The sequence below is a fragment of the Camelus dromedarius genome, chromosome 36 (assembly GCF_036321535.1).
Source record: "Camelus dromedarius isolate mCamDro1 chromosome 36, mCamDro1.pat, whole genome shotgun sequence".
NCBI classification, from domain to species: Eukaryota; Metazoa; Chordata; class Mammalia; order Artiodactyla; family Camelidae; genus Camelus; species Camelus dromedarius.
In genome coordinates, this window is record NC_087471.1 from 5,159,091 (window position 1) to 5,184,976 (window position 25,886).

The following is a 25,886-nucleotide window of genomic DNA, read 5'->3' on the forward strand; positions in this document are numbered from 1 at the left end:
AGCAAAATCTGTTTACAGGAATTGCCCACAGAAAGGGAGTCGGGATCTTAAAAACGTACCACACTTCAATGCTTAGGCTCACTCCTAACTTCCAGACGCCCCCACTTCCAGCACCCCTCCCCCTCCCCCAGGAAGACCCTCAATGTGGAGTGAGGCTCCTGCAAAGGGAGAGGGAGGCGCTCTTTGCACATGAGCCAATGAGATGGCTGGCTCTTGTGAGCGGCACGTCGTCTGGCCAATGGCTTCAGCCCCTGAGGCTCGCGAGAGGACCGGAACTTGGGGTCTAGAGCATGTGGGCCGGTGGCTTGGTGGGAGCGTTGCGCTCAGGGTTCTCCTGAGGCCCAGCAGAGCTGCGCGAGGGTTCGAGCGCTGCTGAGAGAACTGGGCGCAGGTGCTTCGGAAGGCCAGGGAGGTCGAGATCGCTTCGCTGCTGACCAGGTGAGCTTCGCCTCAAGCTCGTGGTGGTGAGCAGGGTCCCTCTGGGCCCCTACGACCCTCCTGCCCCCTCCCCCATCCTCCCGCCCCCTCCCCCCAGGCGCGAGGGGCCGTGGGCCCCTGGGTGGGGCCTAGGCCCGGGCGGGGGCGGGAAGTCGTTATTTGAGGCTGGATGTGTAGGAGGAACGCAGGACCTCGAGAAGGTGGGATGGTGGCAGCCTGAGGGGGGAGGGGACTCACGCGGGCTTTAGTTTGGGGAATGGTACTTTCTCCAGGGCGGAAGGAGCTAGGATTTGCTTTGAGGGGCCTGCCTTCAGGTTAGGTCCCAGTCATGTGCCCAGCCTGGAGCTCGCACCTGGAGCGGTGGGGACGGTAGGCCTTGCCTGTCCTGGGAGCCACCTGTCCTGGGACCCTTCCCGGTTGGACCTCATAGTCAACCAGCTATCTGCTAACTAATCAAAGGAGAAAATCCACGTTACTGGAGGGCCTTCTGGAGGAGGTGCCTGAATCTACAGAAGTGATGATACAGTTGAGGGAGGGGTGGAGAAAGAAGAGGATTTCAGAAATCCTCTAGTTGGTAGGAGTTATAGCTTCTCTGTGTGCACCAGTTAGGCGACTGATTGTTCTGGATTCTTCCAGTGCTGTTGGGAGGGTATGAGCGAAGAGGTCTGGCTAACAAGGAGTTTAAACAATTCAGGGGGAGAACTTTGAGGAAGGAGGCACGTCCTCCCATTTTAGCGTAAAAGACAATAGTTGGTTTTTTTTCTTTTTATTTGGCAGATCCTGAACTACCTCCAGCCTATAGCATTGACTTAGGAATTGTGTGTCAGTCTTTTCTTTATATGCATGGCCTGATTTCTCTGTAGCTAATACTTAAAACAGGTTTGCAAAAGTTAAGAAAAGGCTTTCTTGTCCTTTAAGAAAGGTTCTTCAGGAATCAAGGGTGAGTCCGGACAATGAAGGGAGCCCCTGAAAGAAAGAGCCCTGATAAATGATTATAAAGTGATTTTTGAAGAGGCTTAGCAGATCTGAGACTTAGGGAGAGTGGGGGTGGGAGGAGCATCATCCCTGGTTACCTGGGGGGGTGGGGGAGGAAGATGTTAAATGTCAGCTGTGAGACTGCAGAAATCAAAGGCTCAAACCAGAAAGGATCTGTACCCTGCAGACCTCAGTTATGGTAGAGTTTGAAAAAAGTTTTGTAGAAAAGAATTGGATAAAGATTCAGAGAAGCAACTAAGGAATCAAGGAGGAGATGAAATGGTTTAATGTGAAAATAGACTGGAAAAAAATTGGGACTCTGGTAGAAGAAAGAGAGGCCAAAAACAAAGCAAAACCCATAAATATTTAGTGACAGAAAAAGTTTTGATATGGCTACGTTGTCTATAAACTTGCTTATGAAGCAAAATCATGCTATACATTTAAAGTATTTCCTTCTACAGCTGATCGTTAACTTACAGCACTGAGTTCTCTGAGAGGCTGTTTGGGTAGAAAATATAAGCAAATTCAGGGAGGGTTTGGCCTTTAAAAGTTTGCTGATTGAGAGTGTTCAGAATATTCTGGGCTAAATAGAAGCTTTTAAAGTGACTGTGATACAGGAGGCTGGTTACTGGTCTGATCCAAAAGTAGCTTTTTTTTTTTTTTAATGCTTTGTGAGTTTCTCCTGAAGGACAAGAAAGAAAATTGAGAATCTTTTAAACTTTTTAAAATGTTGGCAGATAATTAACCAAAATAGATTGACACCCGTGTTCTCTGCAGCCTTTCAATGGATCCTGTCCGACCACCCTTCAGGGGCCCTTCCCCCGTGAATCCATCTCAGTCTGTGCGGATGCCTGGCCCTTGGCCTCGAACTCCAAGACCTTTGGGCCCAGCTTTGGGCAGGGCAGGACTGGGCAGGGCAGGACCTGCGGGCAGAGGCCATGTATTTGGAAAGCAAGAGGAGCCAAGCCTAGAGAGTGGGCCAGCACAAAGGGTAAGACCATGACTGCATGTGTAGTAGCAGCATAAGGCTTATCGTCAGGGCAAATAATGGATTTCAAGGTACTTAGAAAACTGGGAAGCTCCATATGAAAGCAAGAATTTTTTTTTTTCCCCTTTTAACAAGTAGTTGCATCTTCTGGGCATGTATTTCAAGTTCTAGACTTGCAAGTCTAGAAAAAGTATCTTCTAACGAATGCTAGATAGACTTGGATAAATGCCTTAGTCCTCTAGCTTCCATAAATATAAATAAATAAATACAGACACACACACACACACACACACACACACACACACACACACGATAGGTTTAAAGATATAGCCTTTTGCTTTTTTCTGAGTGTTTAGATTTTCACTCTGGATTTGGCTCCATGGTATTAGCAGCCACTCTTGCCTCTGAGGTCTTAATTGTTAAGAATGGTTCCTTTCAGAAGGCTCTTTGCCCAAATAGTAAAGAAAAAGAGGTTCTTCAGCTATTGCTACTGTTGTGTGTATACTTGCATGGATGTGTATTTTTAAAAAAATTTTCGGGGGGAGGAGGTAATTAGATTTACTTATTTATTTTATTTTTAGAGGAGGTACTGGGGATTGAACCCAGGACCTTGTGTATGCTAAGCATGTACTCTACCACTTGAGCTATACCCTCCCCCTGATGTGTATTCTTAATCTCCTAATTATATAGTAGTTTTTAAAATGGCATTTGTCTATAATTAGTAAACCTCAAAGAATAAAGAGCTAGCAAATATAGGAAGAATCTAATAATGCAGTTACAACAATTTTAAGTAGTGAAGACAGTGTCAAATGTAATGTTCTGTGAAAAAAAAAAAGCATTGATGACAGTAATCTTGTATTTTTACTCAGATGAATTTCTTGAGTCTACACGTGGCAACTCTTCGTTGGTGTAGCAGTAATAAACTTTTAAGACTGCTACAAGAAAACAGTAGCAGGTTTTGTTGGAGGTTGTTTAAAAAAACTCCAAAACTTCTGATGCCCTTAAATTTATCCATTTTAGGGGAAAATTTATTAGCCAGTGTACTTGTTCCTTCTCATGTTAGGTGTACAGGAAATGAACTAGAAAAGAAGAAAAGTTAATTCTGTTCTGTTGTGTTTGTTATAGTGTAATCAAATCCTAGACTGTATGTATTTATGCTTAAAAACCTAACGTTGTAAATTTTTTTCAGTCTAAGTATTTAAGCAATTTTTATGAGATTTTTTTATTCTGTATTCTTGTAACATTTGTAGAAGTTGAAGTAGATCATTTTTAGTATTTACCAAGATTTTCGGAAAACCATCAATGTTTCTGGGGTTTTAAATTATCCTTAGAATAGCTATATTCTTTGAATTTCCGTAGGAATCTGTGGGTTTGGTCTCCATGTTCCGAGGACTGGGCCTTGAAACAGTGTCCCAGGCACCTCCGAAACGAGAAATGCCTCCTTTAGGTATGTGGAAAACTAACCTGAGAAAATGTGGTGTTATGTGTGGTTGCTTTGTTCTTAAATTCCTACAGCTTACCTTCAGAAAAGTTACTGTATTTTACAAAATGTTCAGCTCACTGTTACAGCTGGAGTTTGGCCCTTCCATTTAGGTAGAGGGATTCTAGGCCGAGGCTTGTCCACCAGTGTGGCACACAAGGACAGAGAAGAACCCCATCCTGCTCTTCTGGACCCTGCAGTGTTGGCAGCTGGGGATAGCAAGATGGCAGAGGCCTCCGTTGGTTGGAGTAGGTGGGTAAAATTGCCTTCTTGGCTAACTGTCAAATTCAGGTGAAATATTTCTAAGTCCAAAGGGAAACTCTAAAGAGGGTTGTATTATCTCAGAAAAAAAAATACATGATTTTATAGTAAGAATGGGTATTTTCTAAGAGCAGTCAGCGGCTACTGATCCAGTCACTGGACAGAGTTAAAAAGCAGTTCTCCACTGCACAGTTCACCACTCTGTTTACCCTCTTAAGAAGTCACCCTGATGGTGGTTGATTAACCCAGGTGGGTCAAACTCCCATCTCAACTTCTGCTTTGAAGGTTGGCCCTGAGAGTTGTATTAACAGCAGTTCATGAATGAGTCATGTTGGCATACTGGATTTGGAGAGAATCTTGGTGCTTGGATCTCTTTTGCTGATTCCTCCAGGAAGAGACTGTAGATTTGGGGGACTCACTTAGACGGAACAGAGATAGAAGCATTATTGAAAAAGTCTTGGTTTGCCCCTCTTTTCAATATTTCAGAATGCTTGGAAGAGGGAATGTGGATGTGCCTGTATTAGCCATGGGAAGAGCAGCTCGTGGAATAGGCAGAGGAATATACAAGTCTCCCGGAGCTTTCACCGGTGCTCTCACCCTGACTTCTCGGGATCCCGGCCAGCTGTCATCTCCACCTCTGCCCCCGTCCCCACTGCACTCTCTGGATCGCCCTCCACTTGGGCCTGCAGAACACAAGGAAAAGTAAGTCAGGAGCTCTGCCTTCTCTGCTGGTGATGTGGAGGAGGCCTTCTCATCGTGTTGCAAACTCTGTTCTGCTTTGTCTAAAGTCCTCCCTGGGTGGTAGGTACTGCAGAGTTGGTTTTTTTTTTTTTTTTTTTTTTTTTGGCCAGTGGGGAGGATGACAAAGAGGTGGGACATTCCTAATGAAGTGAAAGGGGGTTTGATGATAATATGTATCAGAGAGACAACTCAGGACTCTTCCTTTCCTTCCCAATTCACACATAGATAATTCTTTGTCATTTTGAAGATAAGGAAATTGCCTTGGAAAAATATTGCAGCAGTTCATCTTTCTCTATAGAACGAATTCTTATGTTCTTAGTTAGCTGGCCTAGTTATTCCAGTGATGTTACTAGGACACAGTGGGTGCCCCTGCTTCTCTAATTAGGGATTGCTAAGAACTTGTCCTCTAGCTTTCAAAGCTTGCTTTTGTATGTCTTGATTCTTGGTCTGCGTGCCTATAAGCAAAATGTAAAATACTAGTTCCCCCATATACCTATGTTTCCTTCCTTTTTCTTTCTTTTTTTCTTTCTTCGTTCTTTTGTGGCATGGGTTATTTGGTCTTTTGGTTTTGGTATACGTGGATGCTTTTGTTTTTTATTTTTATTTTCTAGAGAGCTGCTTGTGAAGCAAGGATCAAAAGGAACCCCTCAGTCTTTGGGATTGAACCTTATCAAAATACAGTGTCATAATGAAGCAGTTTATCAATATCATGTGACTTTCAGGTATTCACAGCTTTTTCCCTTGTATTGTTCATCTCTTAGAGAGCAGTAATGAAATAGTTCCACAAGAATAACTGAGTTGTTTCTCTGTATAATTCCTGATGAATCTCCCCCTAGAATTATTCTTGCAGATTCTTGTAGTAAGTTTAAACTTTTTTTGTGTGTGTGGATAGCTGTATTACCAATCCAGATTTTAACTTAATAGGTGCAATTTAATGCATGAGGTTAGAGGTAGGTTTTCTGTGAAGTGAATGAAACTTCAGTTTAGACCCTTTTGCATGCATACACCCCTTCATGGCTGTTTAACCTATTTTGTACCTGTAATTTTGTATTCCTCATCTTAAAGAGAGCCCCTGCATGATGATATCTTGATACACACTCCACAAAACCTGGATCCTCCCTGCATGAGTTTTATACCTGCATTTGATGGCTCTTTGGTGACATTCTATGGTTAAATTTGAGGATGAGAAAATAACTTTAATTTCATATCAGTAACTTTAGGATTTGTCATACTTATTTTAAAATTAAGAATTCGTATTAGCTTGTGTTCTCTTTTAAAATCTCAGGAGAGTCATTAGCTGGAATTGTGAAAATGAAAGAGTGTTTTGGAATATATGTGGAGAAAATAGAAATATGGGAGACTGAATTTTGAAGCACAGCTACTAATTGATACAAGGGGAAGAAATGTAGTGAAAGAAAGAAGAAAGGAACAGTTAGGGGAAAAGTACCCTGAAGAAAGTTTACAAAGTCCAAAGGAAGGGCCCACTTGAATGAGGGAGATGTGGTTGACTTTGGCCACAGGAAAACAAGTTACTGAATTTGCTTTCAGGAAACACCCTTGGTGATCTTCTAGTAGCTTTCTTAGAGTTACAGAGAAAATACTAGATTGAAAGAATAAAAGGGAGCATAGGCCATGAGAACTAGCCAGTGAACTGGCTATGTAAGAGGAATGAGAAATGGAATGATAATTAGAGAGGGTCACAGGATTGCTTTAAAAGTTTCTATGAGGTTAGAAACCAGAGCTGAGCACATATGACAAAGGAAGAGGAGGATCAGGAAAGAGGGTGCAGTTGAAATCCCAAGAGGGGAAGGTAGTGGGAATGGGCCTGTTCTGGAAGTAAGGGAAGGAGATGGTTGTTAATGAGGGGGGAAGAGCCCTTTCACTGAAAGTGGATTGACAGCTATTAATGAAACAGAAAAGAGGGGGAGACTTGTCACAGGTCTCTGCATTGACCAGGCCGTGGAGAAGATACGGTTTCTGTAAATTTCAAGGTTGTAGATTTGGACCCTTGAAGGACCTTCACAGTGTGAAGAAGATGCCAGGCCATTGAGAGAAAACCAAGAGATGATGCATTACAGTGGACGGGTCATCCTGTAGTTTCCTTGACAAGGTGGAGCTCTAGAAAGACAAATTTGAACATTGTGTCTAGGGCAGAATCCATTTATGTGTACGAATTTTTTTGAAGAAACATCTTGAAATACGTTAATATGTGAGTGCTTAGTTTTGGTGATGGCTATACTGGATTATGACTTGACTGTTTTTCTTTAAGCACTTGAACATGCTTGACCCCTTTGAGCTTTGGATTTGTTTAAACTTCTTTAAAAATATATTTTTGAAAAAGCCTGTATTTCTATAGACTCTAAGGAAGGGATTAGCAAGCTATGGCAGGCCTGCCAGGCAAATCTGGTCCACTGCCTGTTTATATAATAAAGTTTTGCTGGAACATACCCATGCTCATTGGTTTGCACATTGTCTATGGGCCTTTTGTGCTGTGTTAGAGTTGAGTAGTTGCAGCAAAACTTACGGCCCGTAAAACTTAAAATATTTATTATCTGGCCCTTTCCAGAAGAGTTACCTGACCCTCTGGACTAAACTCTTGAAGATGTCTACTGACATGCTAAGGCAGTTGTGTTCGGGTGGTGCAAGTATGGATTGCTTCTGTTTTCTCTGAGCAAGTAACCTTAGGTCAGAGTTCTTTTTTCAGTCAAGTCTAGTTGAAGTTTTTAATATGACCGCTAGATGGAGCAGTAGTCATAAGTGACTGCTTCTGTAACAAACCTACTGTGCACCTGTCTAGCCAAATTGAAGTAAAATCCTCTTTATTCTTTTCTAGCCCCAATGTGGAGTGCAAAAGCATGAGGTTTGGCATGTTGAAGGACCATCAAGCTGTCACCGGAAACGTCACTGCTTTTGATGGATCCATTCTCTATCTGCCTGTTAAGCTTCAACAAGTGAGACCAAATAGGAAATGCACTTTGGGACAAAACCTGAGTGTTCTGGTGCTTTGAGGGTGGGAAATCATAGTACCTTGAATGAGAGGGAAAGCAGACTTTTCCATAGCAAAGAAGTTACAAACTGATCATTTCTTTTTACTTGCATGTATTTTATTCGTTAGGTTCTTGACTTAAAAAGTCAAAGGAAAACTGACAAAGCTGAGATCACCATTAGGATTCAGTTGACAAAGATCCTGGAGCCCTGTTCTGACTTGTGCATTCCCTTCTACAACGTTGTTTTCCGTCGGTGAGAAACAGCTGAAGTCTCACTTTCTTTAATCTCAGTCTTGTATTTATAACAAAGCTCTTCAGCAGGCTTAGATGGTATTACACTCTAGTGCATGTACAGATGAGTTTGAAAACATTTGATAAGTGAATGGATGATATTAAGGCTAACTGATTAAAAAGTTACCTCAAGTGGTTGGCCAGATTTGGGTATATGAAAGTGGGTTTGAGGTAGATTGACAGAGGGGGTGGATTCCTTGGATTCATTCAGGAACTTTAAAAGCAAATGTTTATGGTGCATATTTAATGGTGTTAATGGTGAGGCTACTTGAAGACGTAGTGTGAGACAATTTTTGCTGGAAGAATTTTTCCCAGTCCTTTGCATTTTTGGATACAGACAGCTTATAATTTTTTAACTTTACAGAAGACTCCCAAAGTTTTACAAAACTGTTGTTCCAAAACCACCTCTTTTAAAATGAAACATAGAACCTGATTTCTGTCTAGTAAGCTGAACTGCCAGGAACAGACATAACTTCCTATGCCAGGCTGATATTTACAATTTTATAAATAGACTCTCTTGTGCTCTTTTTAGTTAATGGGGGGAAAGTAATGTAAATTGAGCTTGGAGAGTCAGCTCGATTTTTGGTTACGCAGGGAGTAGGAAAAGCTGCAGTCAGTTGCATATACCCCAAGATAAATGCTTTGGTAATTTTTATTTTTCTTTTGGCAAGAGTGTTCTCAGCATAAAAGCTATATTGTGCAAAGAACACAAACATTTCTGCCCCTTTAGACTTCCAAAGGAAAACGTAGCTGAGAGTAATTGAGCTTAATCTTTTTGATTCTTCTACTAGAAAACTCATTCTTGCTCTTTATTTCAGGGTAATGAAACTTTTAGATATGAAGCTTGTGGGCAGAAACTTCTATGACCCCACAAGTGCCATGGTACTGCAGCAACACAGGTTGGTCGTGTTTTCCTCTTCCTCACTTTTGAATGTTCTGGAAGGAAATTTTTCATTGCAGTCGCCATATTTAAGACAGAAATCTCAGCAGTACTTTATGATAGTGAATGCAATTTATGAGTTAACTGTCTTCCATAATTTAGTTTTCTCAGTAAGTTCACAATAATGTGGGTTTAATTTAATTTGTTTCCTGATGGTTTCTCATTGTTATTAGGGAGGGGCAGTATCCACTCAAAATACTGTTTCAGGTGGCATGGAAATAATCTGTGGTTCTTTTAGAACCCCAAGCTGAAGCCCGCCTGTCTCTTCAGATTGCAGATCTGGCCGGGCTACGCAGCTAGCATCCGCAGGACAGACGGAGGGCTTTTCCTGCTGGCTGATGTCTCCCATAAGGTCATTCGGAATGATTCTGTGCTGGACGTCATGTGAGTGGATGGTGGGCTCTACCTTTAATAAGCCCGCACTTTTCTGAGAAGATCAGTAATAGCTGGTGCCAAATACAGATTAGCCGTTGTTCTGTTTGGATTTTAAATTGTAAAATAGACTGAGAACATAGAATGGGGGTGCTCTACCAATAAGTCCTACAAAGATTGGCGTCTGAATAGAGACCTGCTGCACTTAGACTGAGGCGAAATTGTATCTGAGTCTCCGGTTAGGAAGACTTGGTTTACTATAAGTATGCCCTGCGTTTTTGTTCAAATGTATTACTATAGTAAATACTGTAGTAAATATAGATGTGTATCATTTGTAATGGCTACATAAATCTGTGTACATCTATGATTTTTTAAGGCTGTACACTGAGAAGTGGAGTTACTTAGTGAAAAGGCTGAACATTTTAAAGGCCTGAAATAAATACTCAGTATAACAAGATAAATTACCCTCTAGGAAGCTTAGATGTGGTCTGTTTTCCCCCCGGTTGGGTGTTCTCAGGCTTATGAATCTTTACTTATCTCATAAATTCGTTCATTCCATCAACACGTGTTCATAGAGCTCCAGTTTGTACCCAAGTTTTGGGACATATCAGTTAACAAAACAAAGAAAGATCCCTCCTCTCGTGGAGTTTGCGTTGTAGTCAGGCGAGATAAACAGTAAGTAATGAACGTGATGAGTAAATTGTGTCCTGTACTGGAGGTGATGGGAGCTGTGGAGGAAAGAAGCAGAACACAGGGTAGGAGAGATCAGGAGTGCTAGGAGCGGGGCGGGGCGGGGCGGGGCGGGGTAGAGCCCTGTCCTTTAAGCAGAGTGGTCAAGCTCGTTTGAACCAACACTTAGAACAGGGGAGGGAGTTAGGTGAACATAGGGACTAAGAGAATTCTTGGCAGAGGGACGGCTGAGGTAAAGGCATTAAGACAGAAGTACGCCTGCCTCTTCAAGGAGTCACTGGCTTCGATTTGGACTGGTTGCCCTTCCGGCTGGCTGACGAGTTACTGGATGGGGTTTCCCTTCCCTGTGGTGAGGACTCCCTTTCCCTCTGGCCACAGGTCTCCTGCAGCTCGATCCCATGACAGCTTCTTCCTTGCTTTACCCTCTTGTTCTGGGTAGAATATATCTTCTGGTATCTTCCAGAGGAAGGGTGCATTGTGGGAAATGGTTCTGGGATCTTACAAGTTTGAAATGTCTTTCCTTAGTTTGAGCATAAAATTTGAGGTTGGAGAAAATTTTCCTTCCGAATTTAAAAATCATGGTTCCATTGTCTTTTTTTTTTTTTTTTTAGTATAATCTTTATTTATGTTCACATAATATTCTTTCACAATGAGACTATTCCCTTATTTAAATTTAGCTCTTTGGATGAGCTTACAGTAATACTCTGTTTGAATACACTTTGTTTCTGAATTTTTCTACTTTTTCATTCTGTAAGTGAGTAACAACCACCTCCTGTCCCGTTGGTGTATCGCTTTTTACCTTACTGGTACCTTTTGGGGAAGCCCCAAACGTGCTTTTCATATTGCTTCAGGCCTTCTTTTTTTCCCCATATTTTAATTTTAGATTTGTTCTGTCATACGCTGTGTAGGTATTACACTTTAAAAAAATTATGGTGGGGAGGGTATAGCTCAGTGGTAGAGTGTGTGCCTAGCATGCAGAAGGTCCTGGATTCAATCCCCAGCACCTCCACTAAAAATGAATTAATAAATAATTAAATCTGATTACCCCCTCCACCAAAAAATAAATAAAAAATCAAAAATCATTATGGCTTGATCCCTTGAGCATTATATAATGTCCTTTTTTTTTTTTTTTTTTTGTCTCTTGTAACAGTCTTTGTTTTAAAGTCTGTTTTGTCTAATTGCTACCCTGGCTTGCTTTTGATTTCCCATTTGCATGGAATACTTTCCATCATCTCACTTTCAGTCTGTTTGTGTCTGTAGGTCTGAAGTGAGTCTCTTGTAAACAGCATGTACATGGGTCTTGTTTTTGTATCCATCCAACCACTCTGTGTCTTTTGATTGGAGCACTTGGTCCAGTTACATTTAAAGTAATTGCTGATAGGTGTGTGCATACTGCCACTTTGTTAATTGTTTTTGTAGTTCTTTTTTGTTCCTTTTGTTCTCTTTCCTTGTGATTTGATCACTATCTTTAGTGTTATATTTGTATTCCTTTCTGTTTTGTGTGTGTATCTGTTATGGATGTTTGGTTTGTGGTTACCATGAGGTTTATATATAGCCATATAAATACATGATTATTTTAAGTTGCTGATTTCTTAATTTCAAACACATTTTAACAACTCTGCAATTTTATTCCCCTCCCCCAATGATTACTGTTCTGGTTTTTTTTTACATTTTTTTGTTGAGTAATAGTCATTTTACAATGTTGTGTCAAATTCTAGTGTACAGCACAATTTTTCAGTTATACATGAACATATATATATATTCATTTTCACATTTTTCACTATGAGCTACCACAAGATCTTGTATATATTTCCCTGTACTATACAGTATAATCTTGTTTATCTATTCTGCATTTTAAAATCCCAGTCTATCCCTTTCCACCCCCCGCCCCCTTGGCAACCACAAGTTTGTATTCTATGTCTATGAGTCTGTTTCTGTTTTGTGTTTCTGTTTTGTATTTATGTTTTCTTGTTTTTTTTTTCTTAGATTCCTCATATAAGCGATCTCATACGGTATTTTTCTATCTCTTTCTGCCTTACTTTACTTAGAATGACATTCTCCAGGAACATCCATGTTGCTGCAAATGGCGTTATGTTGTGGGTTTTTGTGGCTGAATAGTATTCCATCGTATAAATATACCACCTCTTCTTTACCCAGTCATCTGTTGATGGACATTTAAGCTGTTTCCATGGCTTGGCTATAGTAAATAGTGCTGCTATGAACATTGGGGTGCAGGTGTCATTTTGAAGTAGGGTTCCTTCTGGATATATGCCCAGGAACAGGATTGCTGGGTCGTATGGTAAGTCTATTCCTAGTCTTTTGAGGAATCTCCATACTGTTTTCCACAGTCGCTTTCCTTGCTTTTCTCTCCCACTCTTGATGATTTAAATGTCTTCTTTTACAATTTTATGTTTATTCTTTTTGTAATTCATGGCAGTTATCTCCTTTCCAGTTATGAGTTTCTCATTTTTGTAGCATCCTGCTTCTTTTCTATTTAGAGTAGACCTGTCAATATTTCTTTTAGCATGGGTATAGTATTGCTAAACTCTTTTAGTTTTTGCTATCTATGAAGTTCTTTATCTCTCCTTCTATCCTAAAGGATAGCCTTGCTGGATAAAGTATCCTAGGCTGCATCTTTTTTTCATTCAGGACTTTGAATATATCTTGCCACTCCTTTCTGGCCTGTAGTGTTTGTGTAGAGAAATCAGCTGAGAGCCTTATGGTGGTTCCCTTGTAACTCATTCTTTGTTTTTCTCTTGCTACCTTTAGGATCAGTTTATCCTTGACTCTGGCCATCTTGATTATGATATGTCTTGGTGTGGGTCTGTTTGGGTTCTTCCTGTTTGGGACCCTCTGAGCCTCCTGTGCTTGGATATCTGATTCCTTTAGGTTTGGAAAGTTTTCAGTCTTAATTTCTTCAAATACCTTTTCAATCCCCTTTGTTCTTTCTTTCCCTTCTGGAACCCCTATTATGTGTAGATTGGCATGCTTTATATTATCCCGTAGGTCCCTTATATTGTTTTCATTTTTAATTTATTTTTCTTTCAGGTGTTCTGATTGGGTGCTTTCTGTTGTCCTGTCTTCTAGGTCACTTACTCGTTCCTCTGCCTTATCTAGCCTGCTTTGTACGGCCTTTAGGTCAGCTCTCATCTCAGCAAATGAGTTGACTAATTCTACTTGGTTCGTCTTTATAGCTTCTATTTCATTTTTTGACATGTTTTATATCTCTAAACACTATTTCTTTTAGTTTCTTCAGTACTTTGATCAGTCCTTTTTTGAAATCTTGATGTAGTAGGCCATCAACATCTATTTCCTTGATCGTGCTTTCAGGGGATTTCTCTTGATCTTTTAATTGGGAGTGGTTCCTCTGCTTCTTCATATTGCAAATATCTCTCTGGCACTATGGCTTAAGGAGTATCAGTTATCTAGTTCTCCTAGAGACGGTATGCTCTTAATGATTGTATCGATAGGTCTTTGTGTCTTCGCCCTGTTTTGCGAACTCAGCTTGCTGTTTCCAGAGGCCCTCTGTTGGCGCCCTTGTCTGTGCAGCTCCCAGTGGCAGATCGCGACCCGTCCCAACACTGGGTCAGGTGCTGAGCTCTTTTTGGGTGAGTGGGTGGGTCACTCCCCCTCCCGATGCCGCAGTCAGATGCTGTGCTTAGGTGAGGCAGGTGGGCGGATCACGCCCCCTCCCAGCACCGTGGTCAGGTGCTGTGTTCCTGCCAGGAAGGCGGGTGGCCGCCTGCCCTCTCCTGGCGCAGGTCGCTCTGCTGCTCTGTGCAGCTGCCCACTCCGCTCTGGTCGGCACTCCGAAGGCGGGCTCGGGGAAGACCGCGGAACGGCCCTGCCCCTGCTCTGTGCCAAATCTCAGCTCCTTGTTTGTCTTGGCGGTGTGAGTTCTCTGAGGTGCCAGGGCAGAAAGATCCTATCTGCCTCGGGCTGTAAACAAGTCTCAGTCCTGCCTAGGAGGTTGCGGAACTCCAGGGTGTGGATTCAGGTCTCGGCCCCGCCCCCGACCAGGCGCTGCGCACAGGAGAACATGGCGGCTGTGGCTGCCCTGCCTCTCTTCCCGCCAGAAGTGCCATAATGGCGCAGGTCTGAGGAGACAAAGGCTACGGCTCCCCTCCCCCCAGGACACACCGGCCTTGTTGCTTTACTTTTTCACAATTTATGGGGGACCGAGGGTGTTCTGCTCTGTACCCCCTCCCAGCCACTGCACACAGCCTCCTGCAGTCCCCCCGGGCTGCCTCAGTGCAGCCGCCCCTGTCCTCTGCCCGTTTTGGGCAGCCTGTCCTGGCCCCAGCTGCCAGCTTGCGTCTCAGGCTGGGTGTCGCGGGGACCCTCTGTGCCCGTTTAACTCAGTTCTGTCGGTCAAGGGGTGCTCCGGGCAGATCTGAGCCTCAGAGGCTCCCCCTTCGTCCCACTGGCCTCTCCGTTGGAGGAGGGAGACCCAGTGAACGAGCGCCAGTCCTCCTCTGCCGCTCCCTCCCTGCAGGATCGGTCCCTCACTGTTTTGCTTTTTCTTCTTTCTTTTTTCCTTTTCTCCTACCAGATTTTTGGCATCTTTGTCTTTCGAAGAGGGCGATGTTCTGTCAGAGTTCGGCAGGTGCTCTGGTTGGCTGAGTAGGTCCATAGATGTGGGTTTTGGTGTATTTGTGGGAGAGGGTGAGCTACAAGCGTCCTTCTACTCTGCCATTTTGCTTCTCTCTGATTACTGTTTTTGACATCATATTTTACATCTTTTTGTTCTGTAGATCCCTTAACTATTTATTGTGGATATACATGATTTTACTGCTTTCTTCTTTTAACCTTCCTACTAGCTTTGAATGTGTTTGATTTACTACCTTTACTGTATATTTGCCTTTACTAATGAGCTTTTTTCTTTCTTAATTTCCATGTCTGTAGTTGTGGCCTTTTCTTTTTCACTTAGAGAAGTCCCTTTAACATTTCTTGTAAAGGTGGTTTGGTGGTTCTCAACTCTTTCAGCCTTTGCTTGTCTGTAAAATCTCTCCATCAGATCTGAACGAGAGCCTTGTCAGGCAGAGTATTCTTGGTTGTCGGTTTTCCCCTTTCATCACTTTAAATATATCATGGCACTCCCTTCTGGCCTGCAGAATTTCTGCTGAAAAGTCAGCTGATAGCCTTATGTGAGTTCCCTTGTACGTAACTTGTTGCTTTTCCCTTGCTTCTTTTAGTGTTCTCTCTTTATCTCTAATTTTTTACCACTTTAATTACAGTCTGTCTTGATGTGGTCCTCTTTGGGTTGATCCTGTTTGGGACTCTTTGTGCTTCCTGGACCTATATGTCTGTTTCCTTTTTCCAGGTTAGGGAAGTTTCCGGCTATTATATCTTCAAATATGTTTTCTGCTCCTTTCTGTCTTCTCCTTCTGGGATTCCTATAATGTGAATGTTAGTGTACTTAATATTGTCCCAGAAGTCTCTTAAACTGTCCTCATTTTTAAAAATTCTTTCTTCTGTTCAGCTTCAGTGATTTGCAGTACTCTTGACTTCCAGCTTCCAGGTCCATTCCTCTGTATCATTTAATCTACTGTCGATCCCTTCTAGTGTATTTTTCATTTTAGTCATTGTATTCTTCACCTCTGGTTTTCCTCATAACTTCTAACTCTTTGTTCAACTTCTCACTCTGTTCATCCATTCTTCTCCTGAGTTCCTTGATAATTTTTACGATTGTTACCTTGAAATATTTATTGGGTAGATTGCCTTTTTCCACTTCACTTAGTTCTTCTGGTTTTTTCTTCTTTCTTCATTTGGACCATATTCCTCTGTGCCTCAATTTTGCCCAACTTGCTGCTTTAATTTCTGTGTATCTGGTAAGTTGGTTATGTTTCCTGACCCTGAAGAAATGGCGTTTTGTAGGAGACATTCTGTATGTCTCAGCAACACAGTCCCCTCTGGCCATCAGACCTATATGCTCTAGGGGTGTCCCCTTTGTGGGCTGTGTGGGTCCTTCTCTTGTGGGTGGTCCGGTAGGTGTGGCTGGCCCTGGTCCAGTTGGGTGCCAGGCCCTCCACTGTGCAGAGGCTGCCAGCTGCTAGCTGTTGGGGCCAGTCATCAGATGGCTGGCTGTGGAACCCCAGGCAGTCCTGGGACTAGCGTTGGCTCACTGGTGTTCAGAGCCGGGTTCTTGTATGGGTTTTTGAGAGGTTGGGTTTCCCGATTCCAGAATCTTTCCATGTTTCTGCCCCACAGCCCCTTGGAAGCTTTGAGAGCCCGTCTTTACTCCATTATTCTGAAACTTTATTCATTCTTCATTTCTTCCACATCTCTTAGGATTCTGTCTTACTGTTTTCCCTTTGCTTAAAGAACCCCCTGTAGTATTTCCTTTAATGTGGAATCTGCTAGTGACATATTCTTAGTTTTTGTTTCTTTAAAAATAAAAATGTGTTTTATCTTGCCTTGAATTTAGAATTCTGAGTTTGACAGTTCTTTTCTTTAAGCACTTTGAAAATATCCCATTATCTTCTGACTTACAGTATTTCTATTAATGAATCAACTACCAGTGTTAATTTTTATTTTAAAGGTATTATGTCTTTTTTTTTTTTTGGTCTTTGGCTCTCAGCAGTTTCACTATACAAACATAGCTTGTTTTATTGCATGTGGGTGGTGTTTTTTACACATTGAAGGTTTGTGGCAACTCTGCATCAAGCAAGTCTGTTGGCATCATTTATTTTTCCAACAGCATTTGCTCACTTTGTGTCTCTCACATTTTAATATTTCTCGCAATATTTAAAATTTTTTCATTATTGTTATATTTGTTATGGTGATCTGTGATCAGCTGATCTTTGATGTTACCATTTCAAAAAGATTACAACTTTTTTGAAGGCTCAGATGATGGTTAGCATTTTTTAAGCAATGAAGTATTTTTTTCATTTTTTAAATTAAAGTATAGTCAGCTTATGATGTGTCAATTTCTTGTGTACAGCATAATGTTTCAGTCGTACATATACATACATATGTTCCTTTTCATGTTCTTTTTCATTATAAGTTACTCCAAGATACTGAATATAGTTCCCTGTGCTATGCAGTATAAAATTGTTTATTTTTTCTTATAATAAAGTATTTTTAAATAATGTACAACTTTTAGACATAATACTGTTGCACACTTAATAGACCACAGTATAGTGTAAACACAGCTTTTGTATGCACTGGGAATACCTGTTATGTGTCTAGATATGGTTTCCCAGTATTTCTGTGGCTTGTCCCTTCTGTAATCCTCCCCCCCACCAAGTTTGGGCTAGATTTATTGACTTGTTTCTAACAAATGAAATATGGCAGAAGTGATAGGATTTCACTTTTTAAAAAAATTAATACATAATTGACATTAATGTCGTATTACTTTCAAGTGTACAACTCCCTTGTTTAATTTTGTTTCTGTTGCCTTTGTTTGCCTTTTGTTGCCCTTAGTGTCAATGAATGTCACTTCGGAGGTGAGATTATAAGAAGACTATAGCTTCTGTCTTGGATGCTTCTCTCTTGCTGTCTTGGGTCACTCCCCCTGGGGGAGTGCATGTTGTGGAGCAGCCCACTGATGTGAGAGCTTAGAACCAGATCCTTCTTCAGTTGAGCCTTGAGATGTCAGCCCTGGTTGACACTTTGCTTGTGGCCTTATGAAAGACCCTGAACCAGAGACACCCAACTAAGCCACACCCAAATTACTGACCCACAGAAACTGTGAGATAATAGATATGTGTTATCCTTTTTAACAGCTTTGCTGAGACACAAGTCACATAAGTGGCTTAATATAGTTATATAGTTGTACATCCATCAGTGCTGTCAATTTTAGAACATTTTCATCACCTCAAAAAGAAATCCTCCACCCCTTATCCATCACTTCCCAATTCCCTCTTCCTCTCCTAGACCTAGGCAACCACTAATATACTTTCTGTATGTACAGATTGGCCTATTCTGGACATTTCAAAAAAATAGAATCACATAATATATGCATAATAATCTTTCACTTGGCATTTTTCAAGGTTCATCTGTATTGTAGTATGTAGCAGTACTTCATTTCTTTTTAATGGCTGGATAATATTCCATTGAATGGTTATATCTTATTTTGTTTTATACAGTCATCAGTTGATGGATATTTGAGTGGTTTTCACTCTGGGGGCTGTTACAAACAATGCTGCTGTGAACATTTGTGTACCAGTGTTTCGTGTGGATATATGTTTTCATCTCTCTTCTGTATATACCTACAAGTGGAATTTCTGGATCATGTGTTAGCTTTATGCTTAACCATTTGAGGAACTGTCAGACTGTTTTCCAAGGTGACTGTACCATTTCACATTCCCATCAGCAGTGTGTGAGGGTTCTGATTTGTCCTTATCCTCACCAGCACTTATTATTATCTGTGTTTATGGTTCTGGTCATCTGTGGATAGGAAATGGTGTGGTTTTGATTTGCATTTCCCTGATGATTAATGATGTTGAAAATCTGTTGATGTGCTTGTCAGCCATCTGTGTATCTTCTTTGGAGGAATGTCTATTTAGAGCCTTTGCCCACTTTTTAAATTGAGTCATTAGTCTTTTTATTGTTGAGTTTCAAGATTTCTTTAAGTATTCAAGATACAAGTCTCTTATCAGAAACATGGATTTGGAAATTTTTTTCTTACTTTGTAGGTTTTCTTCACTTTATTGATAGTGTCATTTGAAGACAAAAATTTTGAATTTGTTGAAATCCAATTTATCTTTTTTGTTGTTGTCACTTTTGCTGTGGTGTCTTGTAAAAATCCATTGCTAAATCTGAGGTCATAAAGATATACCTGTATGTTTTTTTCTAAGAGTTTTATAGTTTTAGCTCTTACATTTAGGTCTTTAATTTATTTTGAATAAATATTTGTATGAGGTGTGAGGTGGTGGTCCAACTTCTTTCTTTTGCATGGGGATATCCAGTTAGCACCATTTATTGAAAAGACTATGCTTTCCCCCATTGAATATTCTTCGCACCATTGTTGAAAATCAGTTCGACATATGGGTTTATTTCTGGACTCTCTTAGTTCTATTCTATTGGTCTATATGACTGTCCTTAATCCAGTGCTGCATTTTCTTATTACTGTCACTTTGTAGTAAGTTTTGAAACTGGGGAATGTGAGTCTTCCAACTTTGTTCTTTTTCATGATTATTTTGGCAGTTTTGGATCTCTTGCAACTCCATGTGAATTTTAGAATCATCTTGTCAAACTCTATCTATCAAGATGTCATCTGGGATTCTGATAGGGATGTGTTGAATCTGTAGATTAATTTAAAGAGTATGCTTCTGGTCTATGAACACAAGAGTTTTTCCATTTATTTAGATCTTCTTTAATTTCTTTCAGCAGTGTTTTGTAGTTTTCAGAATATAAATCTCACATTTATTCCTAAGTATTTTGTAAACTGAATTTTTAGAATTTTGTTTTTGGATTGTTCATTGCAAGCATATAGAAATGCATTTGATTATTTTAAATTGATCTTTTATCCTGCAACCGCTTTGAACTCATTTATCAGTTCTAATAGTTTTTTCATGGGTACCTTGGAATTTTCTATGTAAGAGATCATGCCATCTGAAAATAGAGATATTTGTACTTCTTCCTTTCCAATCTGGAGTCAAATGCTCCACCACTGAGCTATACCCCCTCTTCCTTTCCAATCTGAATGTCTTTTTTTTTTTTTTCTTGCCGAATTGCCCTGCTGAGACCTCTGTACAATATGGAATAGAAATGGTGAGAGTGGACAGCCTTTTCCTGTTCTGATCCTAGGGCACAAAAGCATCCAGCCTTTCACCATTGAGTGTGATGTTAGTTATGGGATTTTTGAAGATGCCTTTTATCAAGTTGAGGAAGTTCCCTTCTATTCTTAGTTTGCTGAGTGTTTTTTATCACGAAAGGGTATTGGATTTTGTGGAATGCTTTTCCTGTGCCTATAGAGATGATCACTCAAAAAATTCCGTCTGATTTTTAAATTGATTTTTGGGTGTTAGATCAACCTTGTGTTCCTGGGATAACTCCCACTTGGTCATGTTATATAATTCTTTTCATATGTTGCTAGATATTTGTTGCTAGTATTTTGTTGAGAATTTTTCTGTCTGTATTCATTAGAGGGGGAGGGTATAGCTCAGTGGCAGAGTGTGTGCCTAGCCTGCATGAGGTCCTGGGTTCAATCCCCAGTACCTCCCTTAAAATAAATAAATAAGCCTAATTATCTCCTCCTCCAAAAAAAAAAAAAAAAAATGCCTTTGAGCACTGACTGCTCCAGGATAGAATCTGTGCTTCAGGCATCCAGGCTGTATTCACAAGAGGTATTGATCTGTACTTTTCTTGAGATGCTTTTTTCTGATTTTAATATCTAGATAAATTTTAATATCCAGATTTTAATATCTGACCTTATAGAAAGAATTGGGATGTATTCCCTCCCTCTTCTGTTTTTTGGAAGGATTGGTATACATTTTTCTTTGAATGCTTGGTAGGAATTCAACAGCGAAGCTGTGTGGGCTTGGGTTTTTCTTTCTGGCAATTTTTAAATTACTAATTCAGTGTCTTGTTAGAAGTTTCTTCAGATTTTTAAATTACTCTTGGGTCAGTTTTGGTAATTTATGTCTTTCTAGGAATTTATCCATTTCATTTAAGGGCATCTAATTTATTGGTATACTGCTGTTCAAAGTGTTCCCTTATAGTCCTTTTTATTTCTTTGAAGCCAGTAGTGATGTCTCCTCTTTCATCCCTGATTTTAGCAGTCTAAGTCTCCTTTTTTTCATAGGTGGTTTAGCTAAAGGTTTGTCAGTGTTGTTGACCTTCTCAAAAAATCTGTGTTTGATATTGTTGGTATTGATATTGGTTCATTAATTTCTACTCTTATATTTATTATGTCCTTCCTTCTGCTTGCTTTATTTTTTAATTTAATTTTTTAAAACTTACTCTTACTGGCTTATTATAAAGGATGCAATTCAGGAAGAGCCAGATGGAAAAGATGCTTAGGGCAGTGGAGGAGAATATGGTGTCGGGGGCTTCCATGCACTCTCTGGGCACACCATTCTCCCAGCACTTTCATGAGTTCACCAACCCAGAAGCTCCCCAAAAGCCATCAGTTAGAGGTTTTTATGGCGGTTTCATTATGTAGGCAACATTAATTAACTCATTGGTCTTTGATAATTGAGTTCAGTCTGCAGCCCCTCTCCCCTCCATAGAAATTGAAAATCCAACCCTCTAGTCATGCCTTGGTCTTTCTGGGGGCCAGCCCCAACCCTAAAGCTACCCATGGCCTCCAGACCCCTGTCATCTCACCTTCTGCTTGTTTTAGGTTTAATTTGCTCTTCTTTTTCCAGTGTCTTAAGGTAGTGGGTTTGGTTATTTAAGATTTTTTTTTCTTTTTAGTGTAGGCATTTATAGCTATACACCTGTAAATTTCTCTCTAAGTATTGCTTTAGCTGTATCCCATGAGTTTGGTTGTGTTGTGTCTTCATTTTCATCTAACTCAAAGTATTTTCTGATTTCCCTTGTGATGTCCTGTTTGACCCATTGGTTATCTAGGGGAGTATGTTGTTTAATTTCCACATATCTGTGTATTTCCCAAATTCCTTCCTGTTACTTATTTCTAATTTCATTCTATTGTTGTCAGAAGACTTACTTTATATGTTTCTGTCCTTTTATATTTATTGAGGTTTGTTTTACGACTTAGCATATGATCTCTACTGGAGAATGTCCCATGTGCACTTTGAACATTGTAACTTTAACTCAAAAATTTTTTTCCACGTACCAAAGAAAGTGCGAGAATTAGGATTTGTATATCAGAAGTTTAAATTCTTCCATGGGTTGAGACTTTGACATTAGCAAACTCATGACAAATGAGAAAGAGAAGCATTTAGGTCGTGTAACGATGTGTGTTTGTGAACTGTATCTTAGGTTCTAGCCACAAATAGGAAGGGGCCATGAGATCAGTGACCCAACTATCATTGACCCTGGAATTTGAACTGAATAAACAGTGACTTCCTATCACAAATTGACAAGACAAGGAATGCCTTCATGACATTTGACCAGTTTTTTACAAATTGGCTTCTGATTTAATAAGCATCCAACCATTACTCTCAGGAGTGGGTTGGCTTGGTTTCAAGACTTACCTGGTTTATGCTTCCATCAATTCCTTATAGAACACTCCCTTGTACATTTAATAGGGACAAGGAAATCCAGGACAAAACAAAAACATGTGAAAGAAGACTTTATGCTTGTAGACAAACACCAGTAAAAGCAAAATAAGCAAATGGAGAATAATCAAGTTAATAGCAAAAATAAGTCTAATTGTATACCAGATAATGCACTTCTGAACTGACAGGTCAATATTACACAAGAAACTAGAGCCTAATGAAACCAGTCAGACCTCAGATGGCTGTCGGGATCGACAAACTTGTCAGCGGATCTGAAGGATAAGGAGAGTTGAGCATACAGGGTCCAGTGAGTGGTTTTGTTGATTTTGAGACTGCCTGGAATGTTGCCTGGGAAGAGTTCTCACAGTTATCTTGGGGAGACCTCCAGAATTGGTGGAGGATGATGAGACCTCTAACAGAAAGCTGACTCACTGCGTACTGCAGTGAGAGACTGCTGATCTTACGTGGAGCACTGAGAAGTGTGCAGTTCCGACTGCAGGCTGTCGCGGGGCAAACAGGTCAGCATGATCTGTAGAAGCATTGCTGCTCTGGTGAGACTGTTGATTGAGTAGCACTTGCTGGGATGCTTGTTGGATTATTATTCCCTCATTTCCAGAAACGGGGGTGATACTGGTTGGGTTGGTTGCAAAAGTGTGTTTGCTGTTGAGTTGATGTAGATTAGTTAAGCAGGTTTAAAATTAGTTCCTGTGGCTACTTGTTACCATGGCTACAAAACAATCCATCTTTTCCAAAGTTTGTGTGATTTTTTTTTTTTATTCCCAGGAGTGTATAAATATTTGTTTTTATCCAGTTTTAGGGTTTAATTTCTTATACATTAATCTTAAATTCATAGTTTTACTTTTTAAATGATTAGGAAGTTATTCTATCCATTTTTCTTTCTTTTTTTTAATTGAAGTATAGTTGATTTGCAATATTTTGTTAGTTTCACCTGTGCAGCATAGTGATTCTTCTTTTTTTTTTGTGGATTATATTCCATTATAGGTTGTTACAGATATTGGGTATAATTCCCTATGCTATACAGTAAATCCTGTTGCTTATCTATTTTATGTTTAGTAGTTTCTATCTGTTAATCCCTTACTCCTAATTTGTTCCCCTCCCCTTCCCTGTCCTCTTTGGTAACCATAAGTTTGTTTTCTATGTCTGTGAGTCTGTTTCTGTATAGATTCATTTGTATTGTTTTTTAGATTCCACATATAAGTGGTATCACAGAGTATTTGTCTTTGACTTATTTCACTAAGCATAATATTCTCTAGGTCTGTCCGTGTTGCTGCAAATGGCAATATTTCATTATTTTTTATGGTTGAGTAATATTCCATTGTGTATATATACCACATCCTCTTTATTCAGTCATCTGTTGATGGACATGTAGGTTATTTCCATGTCTTGGCTATTGTAAATAGTGCTGCTGTGAACATTGGAAAGCACGTGTCTTTTCAAAGTAAAGTTTTTGCCGGATATATGCTCAGGAGTGGGATTGCTGGATCATATGGTAAGTCTATTTTTAGTTTTTTCAAGAATCTCTGTATTGTCCTCCATAGTGGCTGCACCAATTTACATTCCCACCAACAGTGTAGGAGGGTTCCTTTTTCTCTACACCCTCTCCAGCATTTATTATTTGTAGACTTTTTAATGATGACCATTCTGACTGATGTAAGGTGATACCTCATTGTAGTTTTGATTTGCATTCCTCTAGTAATTAGTAGTATTGAGCATCTTTTCATGTGCCTGTTGGCCATCAGGATGTCTTCTTTGGAGAAATGCCTATTTAAATCTTTTCCCCAGTTTTTGATTGTTTTTTTTTCTTTTAATTAACTGTATTAGCTGTTTGTATATTTTGGAAATTTGTCCGCTGTCGGTTGTGTTATTTGCAAATATTTTTCCCATTCTGTAGTTGTTTTTTTTTTTTTTTTTTTTTTTTTTTTGCTTTGTTTATGGTTTCGTTTGCTGTGCAAAAGCTTTTAAGTTTAATTAGGTCCCATATTGCTTATTTTTGCTATATTTTTATTACTCTAGGAGCTGGTTTGAAAAAAAAACTGCTGAAATTTATGTCAAAGAGTGTTCTAAAACAATTTCCTAAGCTCAATTTTTAATTCATAAATTTGATTTTTCAGGCTAATATTTGCTGCCTCCATTACCTTTGGTAAAATTTCTAACAGTTTGCAGTCTTGCTTTATTTCTCATTAAAGCAGTCCCTACTGCTCTCAAATTAATTGTCTTTTCATAGATTCAGTAATCTTTTGAACACAATTGAAAATATGAATTACTGTTACAATATTTTGTTTTATACTTTCTTTTTTCTTTTCCACAGTTAGAAAACAGTGTTGAACTAATTTTTTCCTCTTCCTAGTATTTGTATTTATATTTTAATTATTATTACATACTTTTCATTTTTTAAAGTTTAGTTATGAATAATTTTAAACATATGTGAAAGTAGAGAGAATAAGATAATAAGCCCCTTCATTCCCATGTTGTAATTCAGCAATTATTGATTCATGAACACCTTGTTTCATGGGATCTTATACCATTCCCCCCGCTGAACTGAATTATTTTGAAGCAAATACGATGTCTTATTTTTTCACAAATATTTCAGTATTTATGTCCTAAATTGCCTCCATTGTAAAGCATAACCGTATATCATGTCATGCTGGTCAGAATGGCCACCATTAAAAAGTCCACGAATGATAAATGCTGGAGAGAATGTGGAGAAGAGGGACTGTTGGTGGGAACGTAATTTGGTGCAATCACTGTGGAAAAAACTACGTCAATTCCTTAGAAAACTAAAAATAGAGTTACCATATGATCCAGCAATCCCACTCATGGGAATATATCTAGAGAAAACTCTAATTTGAAAATATGCCCCCCAGTGTTCATAGCAGCACTATTTTATAATAGCCAAGACATGAAAGCAACCTAAATGTCCATTGACTGATGACTGGATAAAGAATATGTGATGTATGTATACAATGGAATATTACTTTAAAAAGAGTGAAATAATGCCATTTGCAGCAACATGAATGGACCCAGAGATTATCATACTAAGTTAAGTAAGTCAGGCAGAGAAAGACAAATATCATATGATATCACTTAGGTGTGGAATCTTAAAAAATGACATAAATGAACTTATTTACAAAACAGAAGTAGACTCACAGAAAACAAACTTACGGTTACCAAAGGGGAAAGGGAGGGGAGGGATAAATTAGGAGTTTGAAATTAGCAGATATAAAGTACTGTATATCAAATTGCTGAACTACCAGGACCTGTTGTCTAGCACAGGGAACTATGTTCAATATCTTGTAATAATCTGTAATGGAAAATAATCTGAAAAAGAATATGTACATCTCTCCCTCTCTCTGTCTCTCTCTCTGTATGTATATGTGTGTGTGTGTGTGTATGTGTGTGTATGTGTGTATATGTGAGTGTATGTGTGTGTATGTGTGTGTGTATGTGTGTGTGTGTGTATGTGTGTGTGTGTATACACACATAACTGAATCCCTATGCTGTACACCAGAAACTAACACAACATTGTAAATCAGCCATACTTCAATTAAAAAACCCATAATGTCATCATTAC

At 39.7% G+C, this 25,886-nt stretch overlaps 1 protein-coding gene across 1 annotated transcript in view; it reads left to right on the forward strand.

The window, feature by feature from the left end:
* Positions 1 to 301: 301 nt before the first annotated feature.
* PIWIL2 (piwi like RNA-mediated gene silencing 2) overlaps positions 302 to 25,886 on the forward strand; it is a 54,572-nt gene continuing 28,987 nt past the window's right edge. The window contains exons 1-10 of the mRNA XM_010996080.3: positions 302 to 438; positions 2,191 to 2,404; positions 3,761 to 3,848; positions 3,995 to 4,133; positions 4,629 to 4,844; positions 5,495 to 5,605; positions 7,717 to 7,834; positions 7,999 to 8,123; positions 8,980 to 9,060; positions 9,372 to 9,485. Of these exons, the coding sequence (XP_010994382.1) occupies positions 2,198 to 2,404; positions 3,761 to 3,848; positions 3,995 to 4,133; positions 4,629 to 4,844; positions 5,495 to 5,605; positions 7,717 to 7,834; positions 7,999 to 8,123; positions 8,980 to 9,060; positions 9,372 to 9,485 (1,199 nt within the window). The 5' untranslated portion in view covers positions 302 to 438; positions 2,191 to 2,197. The remainder of the gene's footprint in view (positions 439 to 2,190; positions 2,405 to 3,760; positions 3,849 to 3,994; positions 4,134 to 4,628; positions 4,845 to 5,494; positions 5,606 to 7,716; positions 7,835 to 7,998; positions 8,124 to 8,979; positions 9,061 to 9,371; positions 9,486 to 25,886) is intronic.